General features: G+C 39.9%; 1 protein-coding gene across 1 annotated transcript; it reads left to right on the top strand.

Moving 5' to 3' along the window:
- The first annotated feature begins 12,840 nt into the window (after positions 1-12,840).
- Positions 12,841-19,299, top strand: s100z (S100 calcium binding protein Z). Its single transcript, XM_050052387.1, has 3 exons — positions 12,841-12,959; positions 13,052-13,224; positions 17,556-19,299. The coding sequence occupies exons 2-3, from the start codon at positions 13,084-13,086 to the stop codon at positions 17,709-17,711; spliced, it is 297 nt and encodes a 98-aa protein (XP_049908344.1). The 5' UTR covers positions 12,841-12,959; positions 13,052-13,083; the 3' UTR covers positions 17,712-19,299.
- The last annotated feature ends 4,072 nt before the right edge of the window (positions 19,300-23,371 follow it).

The following is a 23,371-nucleotide window of genomic DNA, read 5'->3' as shown; positions in this document are numbered from 1 at the left end:
ATGTATATATATATACACATATATATATGTATATATGTGTACCCTTCGCAGCTGCCGTAGTTCACAGTTTGTTTTGTGTCTCGTAAGGTAAGGAGGATTCCCAAACACTGTACTAATGAAACTACTTTATTTAAGCCATTAACATAACTGTCTGTTGTAATTTAATTAACATGCCAGTCCCAAGAGTGGTTATATGTTAAAGATGGGAAAATTCCTGTAATTTTTATGTTGAAATGTGTTTATACTGATGCACTAACTGTGTGGAGCTAGTTGTGTTGTAGCTGGCTAATCAGTAACTGTAACAGAGGCAGATGAAGTTTATTTTATTCTGTATTTGATATTTAATTCAAGTGTTAATATGTGCCTTGGAAACTGAAGACAGTTTGTTTTGTGTTTCGTAAGGCAAATAAACGAGGGAAGTTTGAGTCCTGTTTCCCTGTCGCAGAGACCTCGCTGGGGCTTGCTGTCTGAAAGATAGGGTTACATATATATATATATATATATATATATATATATATATACATACATGCACACGTACATACATACATAGTATAATTTCTTCTTTTCTCTCAAAGGGGTCATTGTGTTTTTTTTAAATTATAAATGTTTATTTGTTGCATCACTGTCAACTGTAATGGAACTGAGCCTGTTCTTATACATATAGAGCATAATTACTATGCGCAAATAGCAGAGGTGGGACCAAGTCATTGTTTTGCAAGTCCCAACCAAGTCACAAGTCAAGACCGACAAGTCCCAAGTCCTAAACTTTGAGTTCTTAGTTCTAAACAAGTTATAATGCACTCCATTTTAACAACAGAGTAATGATATAATACATTTACAAAAATCATTAATGCTTCTTAGAATTAGTATTTGTTTAAACAAGTTTGTTAAAACAAGTGTGACTTATCATTAAAAAAGTATTGCACTCATAGCTTATAGCACTATTAAGTACCACAAATAGCCCACTAATTACTGTAAAACTTCAATTAATATCCCAGACTATTTTTTGCTTAAATCACTGAACTTACAGGCCTATATCTGGGACAGGCATCTATATAAGACAGGCTCTTAATTTGTTTCGCATAAAACTGTTTGTTTAAACCAGTATTAATATTACTTGTATAAAAAATAGGCTTTGAATAATAAATCAGTTATGAATCATTTATTTGATCTAGCTAGAGAGAGATTTGATCTAGAGGTACAATGCTCGTTTTACCCAGCATGCCGACACAACACTACTTTATCCTGATAAAACAACTTTATACTTACAACGTAACGTACAACGTACAACTTATAAAAAAAGAACTGCTTGGCAACCAGACCAGGCGTCTAATTGAGACAGGTGTTTATTTGTCGAAATGTGTAGCCAATAAAAGACATTTAATTAGGACGAACTGGAGTCTTACGTTATTATAATAGTACTCTCCAGTCACAGATCTTGTGCAGCTTTGAATGAGGGCAGGTATCAATTGTCAAGTCAAAAGGCTCAAGTCTGAGTGAAGTCACAAGTCATTGGTGTTAGAGTCCAAGCCCAGTTGCAAGCCTTTTTGATTTTGTCAAGTCTAAAGTCAAATTTGTAACTCAAGGCTGACTTAAGTCCAAGTCATGTGACTTGAGTCCACACCTCTGACGTGTAGCCTAGATATGATGTCTTCTCATCTATGCTTTCTCAAAATATTCATGAGAGTTTATGTCAGTTTATCATGTGCTCTGTACATCATGGAAACAAGCCAGATGTTTAGGTATTGTGGCCACTGTGTGTTGTCGGAGCCTTTTGTGTTTGTGTGTATATGTTGAAAAGCATAATAAAAACATTGTTTAAAAAACAACTAGTTCAACATAGAAGATCTGGCCACTGACTCACTGACTCGTAAGATCAGAAAGCATCAACCCTTTAGAGAAAAAGAGAACGGATGTTGGCACATTGTCAAACAGGATGAGAGGAAGTTGCTTCAGTGCCACAGTGATCAGCTGTTTGAGTGGATATGGAAGATCACAGACCATTTTTGGTTGTGTGTTACCACTTCCCAGACAAGTGTTGGTAAAATAAATGAGAAGTGGAACCCTCCACATCACTAACATGCACCACTTGGTGTCTGAGGAGACGATGACAGGGTGTGAGACTCCTCCATTCACTCCTACGGGAAGGCACACATCCGGTGAGCTCTGCAGCTCCAGCTCTGCTGCTTTCTCTAATTCATTGACTGGTTTAAATGTACTTTTGTTACTCCATACAATAAAGTCAGATTAGTACTGCAAAGCAAACAAATCTGGTGACCCAACAGTGACCTCTTGCAGACACATACAGGACAGTTTATTTATTGGATTCACAGTAAGTTCTGCCACCACAGTTTCTCCACACATTTAAAGAATGTCCCAAAAAAAACGTGAACACAATCAGGAAAGCAAGATCCAAATAAAAATTGACAATGAATAAAAATAGATGAAACAAAGCAGCAGATCCTAATAGAATAACAACCAAATCAATAATAACAACAATGCTAAAACTGAAATAAAAATCTGTTGCTCAGACTCCATTAAGAGAATAAAAACCAATGACGCTGTGGAGAAAAAAGCCTTCTTCACACGTCTTTATTTAAGAAGTTCAGATGGTGAGAAATCCTCCAGCGGCTATTTACACTGATCCTGACAGGGTGAGAGCTACAGCTATGGTGACGCCTTGGACTTGTCCCTACTGAAAAGCTAGTATTAGTCGAGCATTAAGCCCCCAGACAGTGAGATTTCAGCAATGTTATAAGTTTAGTGCAAGCTACTGTACTTGGGTACAACATCAAATGAGTGCACAAGGTTACCGCTTTGTCAAATGTGTAGCACAACATGGAGGGTCACATTATTAAATAACCTAAAGTTGGGCACTATACACTGCGTTGTGTCTGTGTGTGTTTACTAACTGCTAGGCTGCTCACAAGGCAGCTGTAACTCTATCATTCTCTATTTCCTTCCATGCTTCGTCCTTCTTTACGCGATCATGGTAAGAGCTGGAGGACACGTCATACAGGCAAGGCTTCTGCTGCCACCACTCCACAAGGGTTTTTTCCCCCACATTTCTTTCAGCACGTTTTGCCTCCATGACAAGCTGCCATCCATCTGTTTGTTTGGGTTTAGTGCCAGTGCGTCATTTCATGCTGCATTTCTTTTGGCTCGTTCACAGACGTAGGTCGTAACAGCAGTCACACAGTGAGATGGGCATCCCAAATCTCTGACACTTTTAGAATTTCATTCCAGGCTGTCTTTGATCACAAGACCTTGACAAGGGCCATCCTTGAACTTCTCTCACTGTGTGACGTAGGACCACCGTTTAGAGCCACGGCCAAAGATATCGCCATGCTTCTTTCTCGTTAGTCATCTTTGATCTGGGACAGCCCAAAATCGCACAGTGTATACTGGGTTTTACCTACAGTATAAGGCTGTTGCCACACCATGGATGCTATGCAACATAATACAGTTGCGCTTATGCATAGGAATATGAAAGATCCGGGGTTGAGATAATGTAGTGCCAAAGAAAAGAGCTTTCTGATGGCAAGGTAAAGCTGTGAAAATATTTTCAATATAACGTCCACTTAAACTGATATTGACTTTTAAGGTGGGACTTTTTTTTGTGGCTAAAATATGTTTTGCTAAATACCCCCATCCACAGCAGTACGTTGCTCAGCTTCAATGGTCATAGTATTGCCTGCTTATCCAAACTGCTAGCATGCTTACATCTACACTGACTTTAGATAAGCAGAGCATAGCATTTATATCCACTAAACCCTTCATAAATGGTTTCTAACACACTATCATGTCTTTGAAAGCAGATAAAGGACAGTATGTGTATCTCTGTGTTTAAAGGTGCTGCGTTATGCATTACATTTAGGGATGCATGATATTATATTGTTGCCAATATTCAATATGCTGATATTTTCCAACTTATTTTGGGCGATTGCCGATGACACTACTGATATATGCATCTATTTTTCCACCTTATTGCAGAGAACCCCAAAACTATCCTATAGTGGCATTAACATAATATTATGCCTACTCTTTTTGAGATGGCCCACTGGCAGATGCAGACATAAAATACAATGCTTTTCCAAATGTACACGTTCAATTTTCAAAATGAGAAACCCCAGTTCAATGTAGGTTACATGTAAAGTATGCCAATTTATCTATATTTCTGGCAATCTTGACAACAGCCACAACAAGGGCAAATCTGACCTATTCTGGCTAATTAAAGTCTTGTTGTTAAAGTCTCATCTTGTCATATCAGCAGAAATTTTCATTCTACGCCAATACCAATATGTCATGTTAAAGCCTTTATCTGCTGATACCGAAGACGTGTCGATATTATTGTGTATCCCTGGTTACATTAAAGCACACATCTCTATTTTCTCCCCACATGCACATATTTTTGTACTTTATAGTTCATACTGTAAACTTTTGCACATCTTTTGACCAATACTTTGCACAGTGTACAAATATGTACAGCTCTTCCACTTTATTCATATATATTTTTTACATATTTCTTATATTTATCTAATAATCTAGAAATGTATATATTGTAAAATTTTCTACAGCATTTTACATTATGTCTCTTGACTTTTACGCTGTATTTATCGGTACATGCTAAGGTAGCTTCTTTGTAGGTGCAAGCTTACTTGGTAAAAACATTGATTCTGTTTCTGATTTCAACACACAGTTAATGAACAGTTAATGAACGACTGATAAAGCAGTATAACGTAGCTGTAATCATATTCCATGACATATGACTACACACAAACAACACAGACAAATTATTTTCAGGTGTTTGAAACTGTAAATGTGTTCAAAACTCATTAGGACTTGTTGAGCTCAAAGGTTCATTCTTGATTGTGGAATTAGTAGTTTGACAAAAAAAAAAGGTTTTAAAGGAATGCTGCACCTTCCAAATGACCATTTGGATTAGGGATACACAGTATTGGATTTTTTTTTTTTTTTGCCGATATCCAATATGCTGATATACAGTATAACAACTTATCTGGCCGATAATCAGTACTGATATTGATATATCCACTTTTTTTTCGCCCACCTTACTTTACGTGATGACATTACGTGATGACATTAATACTTCACACCACATACAACTGAACTTTGCGATGGCTCAGCCTGCAAGTCCAGAGTGTGGACATTTGGATTCAGCCAGTGGCTTCTGGTGTGAGGCCTGCTGGTCCCGCTGCCTCTCAGCATGGGATTTTATTTTCTTGTTTGTATGATTTTTGTTAATAAAACCCATGGATTTGATTGTTTTATGGGTGTCTTATGTGGTCATTTTGGGTCAGTGGTGCAGTTTTGCTCACCCCACAGTTTAGATCAGCTCCAATACAACAACAACCAGACTTTTCTTGAGGGTTTCCATCATCTGCATTTGATAGTTGATATGTAACAGAAATGAAGATGGAGATGGGGATGTGGCCAGAGAGACAAAGTTATGAAAACAGGCTTTGCTTTGATTGTTTCATCCTGGGTACATTTCTTTCTCTATGTAATGGCTGCTTAAGGCTGTGTGACAGTGTGAACACCACTTAAGGTATGAAAGGAACAGGGAAAGAGTCATGTCAGGGTTCATCTACAGGTGGAGGTCTACATCCACTCAAACAGAGCCTCCAGTCAGCCTGGTGCACAGCAGAGGAGAGGATGAAAACCTGAGAGTGCAGAGTCAGTGTGAAACATCAGCAGGTTTGATCTCACATGTCAGTAAGACAAAAGTTTTTGCAGTGTCTCACCTGTCTACCTGAGGGGTGTTATCCTAATGTGGTGGCACCTGTTGGCCTCTACCAAGTTTAGAAATGCCTGTCCACTCTCAGTCGCTACATTATCCCAAATTTGACAATATTCTGAATTAGGTGCAGGTCATGTGAACAGCACAGTCCGTTTGGATATTCTGAGTTAGGCCTTTTTTCCGCATTAAGCATTTTCCGATTAAGACGTGGGATATGTTGGTATTATTCAGGTTTTATTAGCATTATTTGGAGTATACAGCACATTTGGAAAATGTGTCTCAATAGGGGGTTTTACCACAGTTTGCAACACAGTCTCTTGCCTGTTAATGGTCAGCTCTGTGCATTGTCATGGATTAACATATCCTCAATGAACGGTTTACAGTAATTCATAAAAATGGACAGGCAGAGGGTACTTGCTGTAGCTCTAGTTGAGGGTGAGAGGCTGTCAGCAGATAGTTTGTTGGGCACAGAGAAACAGGGAGATCTGTGTGGGTACATGAGACCCTAAAAAAGATGTTGGATCACGGGGAGTACCATCAGTTGGTCCATGTGCTTTGCCTCAATGATATTTTAGGGTGACTAAGGGGCGGTTGACAACCTGCTGTCTACCGTTGGGCCTAGCTTCAAATCATCCGACTGGACAATGTGAAAAAAGCCGAGATGACATGGGGCACTCATCCGCTCTGAGTTGAAGTTTTTTTCAACTTCAGAAGTACAGAGCGCCTTAGCAAAAACAGTGCCTAGAAAGCAGAGACATAAAGCGCGCAGAAACGCGGACGAGCAGTATGGAGATATTTTGTGGTTTCAGTTATGTGTTGTTGGACGTTTGAATCTGGGACGCCGTAAGCCTCCATTAGGTGAAGTTGTCTTGCTACCCCCTCTCCCCTTGGATCACCGCAAGTGATGTGAGGACTCTAAAACTTCACCTGAGCCTCCCTCGGCATATGGGTGAGTAGATAATGGCTGAATTTTCATTTTTGGGTGCACTATCCCTTTAAGGCAATTAAAGTTACTGTGGTTAGATTTAGCAAAAGAAACATGGTGAGGATGTCCCTTAAAATGACTCAAAGTTCACTCAGTTCCAAGCATACGTCTCCTGAGGAAAGTCCATGGTTTTGTGACCCATCCACTACCCCAATCATCATCTGCAGAAGACCACTCAGGTCCACTCCCTTGTTTAATCCCATTATGCATTAGTCATGCGATCACAGCTATGTAAAATACGTGGGTTAGGGGCGTTGCTGGGTTAGTGGTAGAGCAGGCGCCCCATGTACAAGGCTGTTGCCGCAGTGGCCCGGGTTCGACTCCAGCCTGTGGCCCTTTGCTGTATGTCACTCCCTCTCTCTCTCCCCCCTTTCACACTTGTCTGTCCTATCAATTAAAGGCTAAAAATGCCCCCAAAAATATCTTTAAAAAAAAAAAAAATATATATATATATATATATATATATATATATATATATATATATATATATATATATATATATATATATATATGTGGGTTATGCATGAATAACTAGCTCATGATTAGGTAAGATATGTACAACATAGGATGCATTACTTTTTGTGGGAAAATATGCCAGCAGTTTATGAGAACTGCCTGCATGGATATGTTGATGACAAACCAACTCGCCAATAGTTTGCGAGACTGTGGGGTAGAAATGCATGCCAAACAGAAAAGCCCAGATTGCTGGTCAGAGGGAGAAAATACCTACTTTTGAACATTATTAAAGACTTGTACATCAACAGTTTATGGATATGCACAAATATCGCAACCCTGACCTTTTCAAGGTGAATGAAGGAATGAAAGAGGGAGGCTGCGTTTGCACACTTGTTCCCTTGACACAAAGAAGCAAAATGGCACACGCAGCTCCAGCCATTCCACTTTTCCATATTTGATGTGATAAACAACATGTTAGTGCACATTAATCAGAGTGTGCACTGTTGCATGTAAACAGGAGTATTAATGGAATATACTTTATCATGAGTCATTTAAACAGCTCAGTAGGAATATTGTCTTTTTGTGCAAAAAATTGAATATTTTGTGCCTGTAAACATAGTCTCCATCTCCCTCTCTCTCATGGGCTCCACATTTCCAGTTTTTGGTTTGATATTTTGCTGCCTTCAACACTGGCTCACACACACACTTCTTGCTCATCCACACATTCAACATCCCACATTTATGTCTGACATTTGTTAATTAGCAACACAAAGAACAGCTGTGGCTGATTGGAGTGTCTTTAGCAAAATTTAGAAAAATGGGAATTTTAATTTTGACAATAAAACTTGACAATAAAACTTCATCCTGAGTGGAACATGAATGTCTGCACCCAATTTCATGGCAATCCATCCAATAGCCCAATTCAAACAGGAGAGACAGGTGGGATAATTAAGATAATTGTTCAATACAAATTACAGGTGCACAGATTAAAAGATGATGTGACAGTTAAGATCTGACAGGAAGACTTTGGCACAGAGGGAGATTTGTAATTGAGGGGCATCTGAGCAGCATGGAGTCCAGACACTGATGGCTGTAGAGGCTGGTGAATCTGCGAAGACTAGGCAGTGATGGTGAGGTGGAGGATGCACCCAACTTCGTCAACATCAATTTTACCTCAGAAGATAATCTTTTCAGTCTGTTCATCTGAAATCATTTTTATTGCAGCAAAATGTGATGCAAAGCAGACAAACTGACTGACACCGTCATAAAACCTGTCAGAAATGCTGTATACACGTGACAAAATGAACTGTTGGCAGATTTAACACCCTTTGTGAGGCCAGATTTAGCATGTGAGAAAAACACTTTACATGCAGGTATCCCACTAACTGAATAGCAACACTCATGTTAGAAGTGTTGTCTGTTGGTAAATGGTAAATGGACCTGCATTTGTATAGCGCCTTTCTAGTAGTCCGACCACTCAAAGCGCTTTTTACACTACGAGTCACATTCACTCATTCACACACAAGGTCCATGTCAGGTGTTTGGGAACCAGGGCAACCTGGAAAGAAATGGGCTACTGGAGCAGAGATGCTACTATACAAGTAACCCCAGCGGGAGGGTTAGCCAAGTGTTCCAACACCCACTATAGCAACTAGAGATTGATGAGGTTTAATGCGATATAAGCTGCTGGAAAGTCCCTTTAGGGTGTTGGGGTGGAGTGCTGATGAATGGGTCCAACAATCCCTGGACTTTCACCCAGGAGCCTGGTGTTTGCTTATCATATGAATGGTTTGCCAAACCATGATGTTTGTTTTCTAAACCCAACCACGTGCATTTGTTGACATTTTGTGTTTTTGTTGATATCCTGGTGTTGGTCACGGTGTTCTGGAATATCAACAGCAGTTGCAGAAGGATACCTTGTGCGTAATATGGAGCATGAAAGGCCACTGACAAAGCAACAATATGCGATGACTTTGGATGAGAGCATAATCACATCTACTACACTTGTGGCATCAAAAATAAAGTCTGTAAATTGTGTGTCTTACAATGCAAAGACAGGAGTGCAGAAAGGAAACAGTTTAATGGTGTAGTTAACCTTCATACATTCAGTCCTCATCACTCCTGACTCCAGTAGCATTCATTATAAATATATTTTCTGTCTCATGGCAGGACATTTCGAAGCTCAGGCACAAAGAGAATGAAAGCATCATCTCCTATTGTCTTTACAGTGACCTTGGAGATACTGCAGAGGACCTGAGGGAACACGAGGGGACATAAAATGATGAATCATCTGTCATGAAGATAGGAGGCGAGCTTTTTATCCCCTTTTAAAAGCCCTGCTGAAAGACAAAGGTAACCTCATGGAAAACAGGTGTCTCCTCTCAGTTTTGTCTCAGAATATTTCACTTTATCCCTAAGAAATTATTATGAGGAGTGAAGTGTGTGTTTTTTTGTATACTGTTAGAGAGTCGACATGTATAACTGAGATAAATGTAATGAAAACTTCCAGTAATAGCCTCTTGTTTGAACCAGAGACTGACCTGTGATTATATATTTAAACGGAAAAAAAAAATCTCTCTGGTAAATTATACATTTTTTGCTAATGTTTATGATACACACTGGAATTAAATTAAATGCTCTAAAATAAGTGTGCATGTGGTGGATTATGTTGTATTAAAATGATTTGAAACCTTCCAAGTGTTTGATGTGATGTCAGTTTGTGTTAAGGTTTTTAGCGGTCACTTTCTTGCACAACATTTACTATAAGCAGCTGTGAGGGGAAACTGTTTCATCACCTTTAATAAATGGAAACTTATTTTCTCTGTGGCCGGTGGTTGCAAGTGGAAGAAAAAGTTGCAGGCACACCTGACAGCTGACCTCCCTCAGGTGTTGTCTTTGGGGGCTGAATGGAGTGTTATTCTCCTCTGTCAGTTATGACACAGTGACAGAGGAGAGACAATCATGTGTGTGAGCGACCGTCGGACACAAAATGAAGGGTAAAAGCTACTGTTGCTAAAAATAAAGCCTGCAATGAGAACGTGGAGATTTTGGGTTGCAAGGTGAGAGAAAGAAAAGTGACCTGCTGGCAAGCAAAGCAAGTCACTACAAGTTTGATTATCTTTGCTGATATGAAGTGAAGGCAGATGTTGCATGGGATAGAAACATGTTAACAAATCAGAAACACACTCATCAGTAAATTTAGGGTGCTTTCACACCTGTAGACAAAACAGCAACAGCATGCAGAAAGATTTCTAGCATGTGGGCAGGGGCGTAGCAAAAAATTCTAGCCTTATGCGTAAGCAGTCTTAATGCCCCCCTACCTCTCCTCTCTTGATCCACTTCTCTCTCAGCCACCTTTTGATTTTTTGTTAGAATGTCCGTTTGCTTTCTTTCCCTTTCCTCCCTTCCTTTCTTTCTTCATTTCTCTTTTTTCTTGAACCCTGATTTCCCTTTTATGGGGAAAGACATGACAGTGTACATTGGTGCTCCAGCAGAATAAGTCACTCACTCAGCTCTAGCTGTGTTTAAAGATGAATCTCCAATGTACTTGGATGGATTAAACCATTTTGCATCTTTAAAAGGAGAGAGGGGCCTCAAAGAGCTTCCACTATGTTTGTTTGTACCTACTTAAGCCTTTCAACTGTTTAATTCAACAAATATTATTTTTGCTAAGGTACTACTTAGAAATAAAAAAAATCAGGCTTTTTGAGGGCCCCCTCCCATGAGTTGTTTCTGGAAATGCCACAGCTTCTGTATTAAATTTGAGGAATCTTAAGACGCAGAAACTGTTTTAACTTAAAGGGGCAAAAAGCGAAATTGTTTCACCGCTAGGTTTGCTGTTGTGCACTGCCCGTAGACCAAAACAAAGTGTGTCATGAGCCAACCTCCCTCTACCTCTGCTCTCCACCCCCCACCCCACTCGCCTCGTCTGTGCAGCTGCAGCATCTCCACGGACTATTACATCCAGACGGTCCCGGTGTTTCTTCCACAGGCTCCACTTCACTCAGCTGCCCGATATACCCGCTGCTTCTTCCCACATTAACCTGAATAACAAACCAGGGCTCGGTGCTCCGGTTGGATCCAAACGGAGAGCCGGGGCTAACGTTAGCTGGGAAGCTAGCGGAGGCTAACTCCAGATGAAATTACACCTCTAGTTCTTCACATAGCAATTTTTTAATTCCTTCAATCTAGAAATGATGAATTTTGCTTATTGGTCCTTTAAAATCTTCACATGTAGGCTACCGTCCTAAAGTTCCTTGGCAATCACCTCTCACATGTTAGTAACTTGACTCAATAAGGTTTCAAAAATTCCTGTCCTGATTATATTATTTTACTAGTCCATACCCATTGGTAGCTTTGTCACCTTCTACCTATGCCAATCCTCAATGCCTATGTGCAGTTTCACATAGATTGACCATGTCAGTGAGTAGAAAAATGTGGGACAGACAGAATGACTGACTGACAGTTTCCCTGATTATGTTCAGCATACCATACCATGACTTAGTCATACCAACAATTAGAAAAAAACCCAAACATTTGGCCACAGGGGGAGCCACAGCNCTCAGTTTTAGTAAGTTTTCCAACTTTTGCCAAGAGGGACTTTAGATATTGGTCCTTAGATTATGTTCACCGAGTTTCATGCAGATCAGTCAAACTTCCTAGAAAGAGATCGATTTTAAGTGTTTTTCAAAAAATACAAAATGGCGGAAAATCTATATAACCGGAAGTTAGGGGTTTTTGAGGCAAATTTGTTCCTCATGAGGAGAGGCATCTCTGTGCAAAGTTTCATGTCTCTACGACATACGGGGCATGGGATATGCCCATTCAAAGTTTGCAAATGCCCCCCTTTGGCCAATTGATGTAATATTGCTTCATTCTCATCCTCCCATGACCCTCTACCACTGTGCCCAATTTCACATGGATTGACTAAGTCAGTGAGGAGAAAAACGTGGAACAGACACACAGACACACCCACAGACAGAGTTTTCGTCATTATACAGTAAGATTAGCCGTGACCAGCAGCTTTATAGCTCACTCTGTCAATTGGTTGGTTGGAAAAAGTGTGCAGGTTGACATTTGCACACATTCATACACTGGTGCCTGGGGTTACCATACATGGTGCCACCTACTCATTAGATAAGCCATCAGGAACAGTTAGGGATTCATTATCAATGATACTTCAACATGTAGACTAGGGCTCAGGGATCGAACCACCGACCTTCCAGATAGTAAATGACTGCTACACATAACCCCCTTTCCCATAGCTGCCCGTGTTCTGTCTTTGAGCACAACAAAACTGGAAGCACAGCGTCCCTGATGTGACATTTATTTCACATAATATTTCCCTTGTGCTCATTCCCATTAACTATTCCCAGCTAACTATTGCATTAAACTATTAGATTGTTTCCTTAAAAATGAATGTAACAGGTCTTAACCCATCATCGTTTGTGAAGTATTGTAGAGTGCTGGAGTCACTTCAGGGATGGTGCGTGATGCAGACACATGTAAAGATCCACGCATGGCCCAGGATCTGATGAACTCCCCTGGGGGCTCCAGGGTTACACAGGTACATGTTTTGTTTTCCACTTAAGAGCCTTGATTAAAACCTGGAAAGAAAGACAGTTACCATGGGCATCTCACCTGTGGAATTAATTATCGTCACAAAGATAGAGGAAGGCTCACTTAGCGTCCCCTCATTTCCTAATAAACAAGCTGTGTTGCAGCTTCTCTCATCACATTTGGGATTCTAACTCTAACCAGGTAAGAACACTTCACCCAGCGACAAAATTCTTTTTCTTACTCTTAGTTTTAATTCATTGAATATGTAAATCATGAAACATTTCCATTGTCAGGAAGCTGCAAGAGCTCTCATCCTTCCAACAGAATGCCAAGCCAGCTCGAGGGTGCAATGGATGCGCTGATAACAGTTTTCTACAACTACTCTGGAAACGACGGAGACAAATACAAGCTCAACAAGGGCGAGTTAAAAGAACTCCTCAACAGTGAGCTCACTGACTTCCTCACGGTAAAGTACATATTTCAACGTTAAAATTGCACTGCTGTTGGTTTAGTTTGTTGACTATCCAAATAGAAAATTTTACATCATGAAGCAGAATTTTCAGATTGGTTCCTCAGCAGGAACCAATGTGTTTTAAAGAAAATTGTCAGAGCAACAAGCAGAAGGAGCAGAAAACAGGGCCCCTCCTTCCTCCCTGCTGTAATTCTTTTGCTCAGCCCCTGCCAGTAGAGCACCCGCAGACAGTGCCAGACCTTGCACATTCTGCACCCTTAGGTTAGGATAAAGGTTAGGGTTAGCCCTCTGTATGGCACCCTAGCTGGCTGCTGACGTCGCCAATTGAAAGATCTGCCACTGTCTTCGGGAAGACTTTCCTGTGGACTTTAGGCCTTTATGTCCTGACAGTCAGGCCATCAAATACAGAGTGGCTGTAATATTTGTTTAAAACTGGATGAAGCATTTTGTTATGTTTGCCATGAAATTATGACTTTTTTACTTTTTAAAATCCTTTTTAGATTATGTTGATTTTTCCTGTTGAATTTATTTTTCCATAAGAAACGCAGCCAGAAGTATCTCACTAAAGTGGAATAAATGACAGTTCAGTCAGAATATCCAACTTGGACGAGTTTCTTATACGTTTTAAAAAATATAACTTTGTTTAAATTATTGTAATGATTGTTAAAGTAAGGAAGAGCTAATAATAATAAATGGTTATTCATATATGCAATATTAACAGATACGTAGATACCTGACTCATTCAGGACAAAGCCGCGGATCTCCACTCACCCTAGAACCGCCCTGATTGGGAACATGTTGGTGCACCAAAGTGTGACCTTTACATCTCCCCCATTACCTCAATGGATCTATAATGACCAATAGTAATTAGAGGAATTCACAAATTGAGAATTTTTTTACCATTTACTGTTGCCTGACTCACTAAAAGTAAAATTAGACAAGCATGTTTTCAGATAGTTTAAAGAAGAGCATTCTGACCCTGACCCAAGAAAATGGTTTTCGCATTGATTGCTCTCTTGCTGTCAGAGAGTAACTGCTGGTGGCTCTCACATCACATCAACTCACAGCATTGTGTGAAATAAAGGATGTGAAGACGGAGATAGATGAGGTCATTTCAGATAAGCCTCGGCCCCTGAGTCAGTGTGATAGCAGTGCGAGTACGAGCCTGTGATTTCAAATGATAGAGACCAACACGTTAACAAAATGGGCCGGGGCCTGAGAGTCAAACCTCTGATGCCTTCAGAAATCTTTCTTTCCTTTCACTTCTTGTCCTCCCTTATCCGGATAGGAAGCCTCAGGTGCTCACACATCATCATCAGTGGCCCATATCGCCTCCAAATATAGACACTCCCATGATGTCATCACATCCCCCCGGGCTGTAGTCACCTCTGAGTATAGACGCAGCCCCATCCAAACATTCACCCTCAGTTTCCTCTGAGAAGAATACACTGACACTTCCACACCGAGGCTTTATAGATGACTGTATATATAGTGTTCAGTTTAGAAGTTAGAGGGTAATATTAAAAAGATGAAAAAGACTGAAACTCCACACAGCAGGATAGGACAGCCATGTCTGGGGCTCTGTTATTTATAATCTCTCTATATTTTTTAATCATTGCTTTTAACGAAAACCATTAAAAGTTGATGTTAAATATCTAGCTTCCACCGTTCTATCGAATAAAGGCAAGAAAGCAAAAAAAAAAAATCCTAAAAAAAAAAGATATATCTTTTTTTAAATTTTCCATAGCAGGTTTGTGTCACCATTTCTGTCCAAGCACACCTACTTCCTAAACATTTACGCAGTTATGGCGACCTAGTGCCAAGTAGAAAATGGCAAAATGCCATTGAATGTAGCCCCTTTCCCACTGACTCTGCAGTAGACACGAGTATTTATTGGTTCTAGCTCCAATCAGCATTGATGGAAACAGAGCACCCATGAACACGTTAATTTTGGCCCCTTAACCAGCGAGATGCCATCAATCCAAATTAGTCTGCACCAAGTTTGAAAGAGAGACTGAATATACTAAGAGACATATAAAGAAAGGTAACCGTCGTAAAGTTTTCACTGGCCTCCGTGCAGCTTTCTACTGTTCTACTAACCTATTTTCTATTTTACTCATCTGCTGCAGAGCCGTGTACACAGCTCTGCTCTACTGGCAATGGAAAGGGGGTCTATGGCCTTATACTGTACAAGCCTGAAGAGATATGCTAATTTTGGTGGAAAAGCGGTACGAGACAGATATCAGCTATCAGACAATACCCGATAACTGTCTTGTATTGATTGCAGCCCCTAAATTCAATTAGACTAAAATTGTATTGTGGCAGACTTTGTAAACGCTAATTTAAAAAATATTTTTGAATAATTAATTTTTAATTCCTCATAGGAATTTGTTTACTGATAAAAAGTGCAGGATTTTTTTTTCACACGAGCTACAGTGCTGGAAAATACATCGATTGTGATCATATGAGACTAGATATCGTCTTAGATTTTGGATATCTTCAAATCATGGCGTTTTCCTGGTTTGAAAGGCTGTATTACAGTGAAGCGATGTCATTTTCTGAACTTACGGCCAAAATACATGGGACACAGTCGTGGCGGAACTCATCTGCCACAGCAAAGTGCGTCCATTTGTACTGATATTGTGCTATAGGGCCACAACAAAGTCCCCTCTTTATGCCGCCTTTGCATTTTTACACAGGAACAAATGACAGCGGCATGATGCCACCCCCATGTGTTATTTTAGACAGCATGCTGGCATTGCAGAGGCAAAAGGAGTTGGATGGGCATAACATGTAACACAACAGTGTGACATATAATAGCAGCACTTTTAAACAATAACAATAAAATAACGTGGTAATAACAATCATTCACTGTCCCTGTTATATGGTGGTTGATTTTGTCCTCTGCTCAGAGAGTAAAGACCTCATTGTTTTCCCAATTTGTGGACATTTTCAGCTGTTGTTCTTCCTCTTTTAATTAGCCGCTAACTACATACAGCTACTTTTTAAATCTCCTGCAGTGGGTTGCACGCGTAACATGTTGTCAAATTATCACACCGTTGTCGCGTATGATCTGGTCCTGCCAGTTGACCCTCTTATGCAACGGTTGTTTTGGAGGTACAACCTCCGATGCCGGCTTAAAGGCGAGACAACTCTGTCCCACAAATTTGTGACTGTACGTTGATCATTTTTAAACAGATATAATCTGTTTAAAAATGATAATGATAATTATGATAATTACCTCATTGTACCAGAGGCAGTAAGCAGCAGAGCAACCTTGTGGATGATTTTACTTTTCACATTAAAATAAATCAGTTAAATTAGTGCATCCTGTTGATAAAATGGTCCCATTAATTAATTCAGTACCAGTTACACCTTCAAACCCTGCATAACCAATTGCATTATCACTTAGTAAAACTCAATACACACACAGTGAAGCTGGCACTAACCCTACGCTACAAAGATTGAGTCTGCTAAGCAGGTAAAAAGTGCTGCTCCTCTGTTCTAGCTGTTGTATTATTTACCACTTAGTAATTATATCTGCGTTACTGATGGTTATCAACATTTTATCAAAAATCTCATTGTATAAGTATTTTGTTAAAGCAGCAATAGTCAACCCCACAATATTACTGCAATATCAATATAGAGGTATCTGGTCAAAAATATCATATGTGATTTTCTCCAAATTGCCCAGCCCCAATGAGCTAAGCTCAAATGTAGCTCTGAGTCTTTTGGACCAATATAAAATTAAACCCACATTAAAATAATGCAGCAGCATTGAGGGGAAATGTTTCTAGTAACCTAAATCCCATCTGAGTTTTTGCCCTCAGTGTGGAGTGGATTTTAATTTCAACCTTTGCTTAAACTAGTTGACTTTAATAAGTTGTGCAACGTAAAGATCAGCGGTGCCTCAGAGGTTAGGGGGTGTAAAAGGAAAGCCATATCTTGTTTCTGGATCCTGGAGGAAATGAGCAAAAGCAATAAATGTTGGGTGTGATCAGCTGCAGCTCATGGCTCATTGAGCAGCAACATCACTCTGCTCTCCACTGGACACGGACGGCAGCTTTTGCCTTGAGTCAATATGAAGCTCCAATAACAATCAAATAACTCCATGGCTGTTACTCATCCAACGTGGACAGACTGATAATTCCAATATCATGAGCTACATCTATGTGTTTAAAGGTATTTTTAATTGCTTGAACAGGGAAATGTCAGTGCTCTTGGCTTACATGTCAGAGACATACAGGAGAACCATGAAGAGACTAAAAGCTACAGAACATCTTGTTTGTTGGTCTAATATTCTCTTTTTATTTTCCATTTTTCAGTCTCAGAAGGATCCGATGCTGGTGGAGAAAATCATGAACGACTTGGACTCTAACAAAGACAACGAGGTGGATTTCAATGAGTTTGTTGTGTTGGTGGCCGCCCTGACTGTTGCCTGCAATGACTTTTTCCAAGAGCAGAAGAAGAAAGCCAAGTAGATGTCTGTAGAAAACCGTCTGTAAATCTTAAATCGTTTGAAAATGTTATCAAATGTCCCATCAGTTGAATATAGAAAAATTTTTAGCACTTCCCATTGTATAGGATTGGGAATGTAATATTTATGTATGTAAGCACTCAGTCATATTGTCACAGATTAAAAAGAAAAAAAGGTAAAAAAAAAATAAAATAAAAAGACCAACGTTCAGCCTGGAGCTGTTAAACAATGACTTTGTGATCTCACATCGAGCGTCAAATTATAGTTGTTTTTATATTAGAGTGATGTTTGTGACAAAAAATACAAAAAAGAAAAAATCCCACTGTGTTGTGATTGTCATCTATTTTTATCATGTTTGAAGCTGTGTTTTATTCCACATTTGGGATCAGGAAAGTAAGAGCTCTTCTCCCCTAGTTTTGTCTATACGGTGATAGAGGGCACAGTACGTTCAGGTCATTACTGACGATTAACTGAGTGGCATTAACCTTTAAAAAGACACCTTTGTCATCAAAAAATCCTTCATGGTCATTTATTTTGTTTGCTGAGAGAGTCCCTGCTCTAATATAAATGTCAAAAGTTGAATATCTCATAAATGTCTTTGTAGGCGTTGTCACAGCCTGATGGTGCATTAAGTAGGAAACATTTTTGTCCCCTGACCCTCTTGCTGTCAGTCTGTGCTCCCCAAGGTGGAACACTTTTTCCTTCATGTTGGTGCAAAGCTAGAGTCATGGAAAAACGCACAGGATCACAGTGATAAGATATTTACTGTACAATGTCTGTAACATTTAGCCCAATACTTTATGCTTCTCAAGCTAGACTTTTTTTTCTTTCCTGATATTTACAATGTTTGTTTGTTTGTTTGTTTTCAACAATTTAAAATTCTGACCACTGATCTGTTTTTTAACAATATAGGCCTTTACATGGTAAAAAAAAATCACTTCTACATCATGTAAAAGCTAAATGAAGATACAGTGAATAAACAGCACTATTTCATCTGGAAACTGGAACACTTATTATTCACTGGATGCACATGCTGTTTTAACACACTATGGCAATATGTAATGTTTGTATGCTCACCAACACAGTTGGAAGTCTGAATGTCATCTATCGTCCACAGAACGAGGTTGCACGCCAATATTTTCGTTTAAATGCCGCAGCCTACCTGAGTATTGTTGCTGACCGTGTCCATCCCTTTATGACCACAGTGTACCCATCTTCTGATGGCTACTTCCAGCAGGATAACGCACCATGTCACAAAGCTCAAATCATCTCAAACTGGTTTCTTGAACATGACAATAAGTTCACGGTACTCCAATGGCCTCCACAGTCACCAGATCTCAATCCAACAGAGCACCTTTGGGATGTGGTGGAACAGGAGATTCTCATCATCGATGTGCATTCGACAAATCTGCAGCAATTGTGTGATGCTATCATGTCAATATGGATCAAAATCTCTGAGGAATGTTTCCAGCACCTTGTTGAATCTATGACACGAAGAATTAAGGCAGTTCTGAAGGCAAAAGGAGGTCCAAACGGCACTAGCAAGGTGTACCTAATAAAGTGGCCAGTGACTGTAAAAAGTAGAGGGGTTTGAAAAAGTGCTGGGGACATGTCCTCTGTGTCACCTTTATAAATTTTGCCCCTGGATTTTGGACAATATTACCTTAGGACGTCAAACCATCTGAGAGCTTTAGACGGGACATTTCTCTTTGGTGGAACTGCTAACAACTCATAAAATCTTTTTTTTTTCCTTTTGCAAAGCCAAAAATAAAAAATTGTAATGTAATTTTTAAAGTCAATTGTTTTTTTAGTTTTATGTATGTAAAACCTTAACCTAAAGGTAGCTATAGCTGTCAAATAAATGCAACAGAGTGAAAACTACAGCACTACCCTCTAAAATGTGGTGGAGCAGATGTATAAAGCAGCATAATATGGAAATACTTAAGTGAAGCACATGTGTGAGTGCGTGAGAATGAGTGGGCTGTCATTCAGCTTTTACTCACTTGACATCTCACAAGGCGAGAGAGGACTGTGCTTTTGGGAAATGACTGTGTACCATGTCTCAATGACACGTGGCAATCCCAGTACTCACAGACCACCTGGGTCCAACAGCATCAGCCAATCACACGGACGCAACTTCCCCTCAAGCAGAAATGCTGATATTGTCACCTTGGGGAGGACAAAAGTGTAGATTCAAGCTGCTTTTTCTGAGGGTTTTCCTCTGTGCGTTTCTTTTCCAAAAATACCCAAGCAGACAGTTAATTTGGGATGACATTCTCAGCTGTGACGTAGAGGAAAATTACTGAAACCAAATACAGTGGCAAAGTGTGGCGCTTTTATGCACGCAGATGGTGCTCGCACAAACCATCACCGTTACAATGCAATTTGTCTGTGATTGGCTGTAATGGAGCACGATAATCACCCTATCTCCCTTGGGAAGATGCCACGCAGTAATTATGTTTTTTGTTCCATTTTTAAAAGGTTGCAATCAATCATAAGTGCCATTTGATTATTTTGAATGTGGATGTTTATTTTCTCACCCTCCACTTTCACATACACTCTTCAGAATAACTGTCCCTTCATTTCCTGTGACTACACGTCATGTCCAGGAACTGGCTTTCAGCAGAGGAGACTTTCCCCACTGATCGTTAAGTTTGACTCATGTGTCGTGAGCATCTCTGATAGTCATCTGTATCAGTATAATCATGAGGTCCTGTTAGTGTGAGGGGGAAATTACTGGCAATCAAGAAATGCTTAAGACAAAAATGTTTGCACCTGAAGTGCACACGCAACTCTTAAGGTTCTTAAGTTTCGATCTAGATCAAAACAAACTATAGGAACAAATTGTATTTGACATAAACAGAATATTGGGCTTTATTTTTATGGCTGCAGCAGAAACTACATTTAATAATTGGTCTGTTAATTATTATAAGTCTCCATTACTCTGGAATTACAAGGAGACCAGAAACTCTTAATGGCCAGGAAGAGCAGTGGGTGGAAGACTGCTTGAAAAAACAACAACAATGTGATAATTAACAAATAGATGAGGTTAAATTATTTTTACACCTCAGGGAGAAGGACGATGGATTTTTTTTAGAGGGAGGATGGAAATAACAATTGGAGAAATTCAGGGGAGGGATAAGACTGATTTAAGTTCAGGCAAAGTAAAATAAAAGATTTCTGTCTAAACATATCAACAGTTAGGTAAAACTTGCTGAAAACTTGTGAAAAGACTTTGAACTATATAAGAGTTAGACTGTTACACTGTTATAACCATTTTGTTTCCAGGATTTTTGGGTGGGCCTTAAATCATAGCATGATGACGCACTGGAGCCGTCCTTAACATGACCCCTCCCCTACTACAACATAGATAAAGCAGGATGTATACTTCTGCGTCAAATGGATGCTGTAGCCTGACAAGCACCTCCCCAGAAATGTAACTGCACATTTTTCTGTCCGAACCCGACAGTCATTCTGTGCTGTTATGTCCGAAACCGAACTGAGCCCGACATTATTTAATGACCAAAGCACTGAGTTTGTGTCACACAGTTGTTATGGTTACAGGCTATTTAACAGGCTGGGCGTGCACCGTGGGTGCTCTGCGGAGNGGGGAGGGCTAGAAACAAACAGCCAATGTGTGTGTGTGTGTGTGTTATGTTCAGGTGTTGTCACGTAAATAACAGTGCCCAAGCAATAAACAGGACAGACAGTAGGACTGTATTTATTTTTACACTACATGTTCACTGAAAACTGACCAAATCCGACCTGAGCCCGAATACAATTTATACATTTTTGACCGGGTAGGCCTACCGTTGGGACCCGTCGGGCTCGGGTCGGGTAGCCACACTCTAGTGTGTGTGTGTGTATGTGTCCCCTATTGGGGCCTATCTGAATTTCTGTCTTTGAGAGATATTATTTTGTAATATAACTGAATTTTCTATCCATACATATAAATTTTAAATATATTAAAATTATAAGGCATCTTTGAGTAAACTGCGAGTATCATTTAAGTAGGCTATGTCGTGGCCGGGCCGAGTGTCCTCTTTTTGGGAAATCAAAATATGGTCATCCTATATGTATTTGCATGGAAAACGTGTTTAGTATAAGACAGTTGTTTTGTTAGTGAACCTTGTGAATTGTAATGGAGCCAAATTTTGTAACATTACCTTTGTTAAATGTTGCTGATGTCCCTGGTTTCATATGAGTAGAGGAAATCTCTGCTAGCTGCTAGGCTAATTTATACAATGTAAAAAAAAAATCATAGGCTAGTGCAAATAAGATTAGCATGTTATATTTGTGCTGATATTGACAGTCTTTCTTCAGTTCTGAGTGTGTGTATGTTGGGCCCCATGTCCACCAATGCATTTTTTTCCAGCTGAAAACCAACAACTTTTCATCCCAACTCATCAAATATTGCAGTTCGGTCATATGTCTTTGCAGTGTTCGTCCCTCCTCCACTGTGACTGAACGGCTAAAGTGACAGTGACGAGAGCAGCGTTTTTACCTGAAGTTGAACATTTTTCAACTCTTTGGCGCTCAGAAAAAGAAAACGTCAGTGCTTAGTGCAGGAATCCCACCCCGTGCCTTGTCACACTGCCGATGTTTGTAGCACAGCTTAAATACGCAGCAAAAAATAATTAAAAAAAAATACAGTGGCCCCAGAAAGAAAAGGCTTTGGTGGACATGGCCCCTGACTGTGATACTGGGTTAGCTGCTCATGAGAGTCGGCCACTGCTCACACATTCTTCATCTCATGGTGTGTATGCTGTGCTGAGGGGTTAGCTGATAGAGTCCATTGCTTCACAGAGCTTTTTCTCAAGCTCAGCTCCGTCAGCTGACACTCTCCCATTTTACTGTCATATCCCATTTTAAATACTTGATGATTTTTTTTAATCATTTAAATTTGGCTGGGTGGTTAATAACACATTTTTCTGTGGTGTGACAAACACAAACACACATTTATTTTTGCTTTACCCAGACTTTAGATCGAAAGAAATTATTAGGAATGTGTGTCTAAAACATGGCACTCAGGACGGTTTCTCCTCATAGGTCAGTTTCTCCTCTCCTCAAGTGTCACTCATCCAAATGTAGCTGCTACCAGTGACGAATGTCTTTAAAATATACCCCAGGCTCTTATCTCCCACATGCTGTCCGGTGCCCTGTTTCGTCACTTTGTGCGTCACTGTTTGTGTCATAACTCCTCATTAGGACTGACCTGTGTGCTGGTGTGTGTGTGTGTGTGTGTGTGTGTGTGTGTGTACAGCCTCAGCTGATGATGAGGAAGTCGAATGCGATATGGTCCTTGTGGATTAAAGGATTTTACAGGAAAATGGTTACACAGCTGCAAGTGTAAGATGTGTATACATCTGTCTAAAATGGTTTCAACACACAGTGGCGCCACCAGAAATTTTTCATAGGGGTGGCCAGATGGAGCAACTGAAAATCTTGCGGTGGCACCAAAACCAAAAGGCATAACTGAATTTTAGGAATTCTATTAAGACTTTGAAGTATATAGGCTTGTAATGTCAATATGAGAGTTACACCATGTCCTTACTGCGACACGAGCAAGTGTCAACAGCTAAATCAGTTTGATTGCACTGTTATTATTGGACTGTCCTAACTGCCCGCCAGCGCCACGGCGCCACACAGCTTGATGCTTCATGC

Source organism: Epinephelus moara, chromosome 9 (genome assembly GCF_006386435.1).
Source record: "Epinephelus moara isolate mb chromosome 9, YSFRI_EMoa_1.0, whole genome shotgun sequence".
NCBI classification, from domain to species: Eukaryota; Metazoa; Chordata; class Actinopteri; order Perciformes; family Serranidae; genus Epinephelus; species Epinephelus moara.
This window is presented reverse-complemented; position numbering and strand designations above follow the sequence as displayed.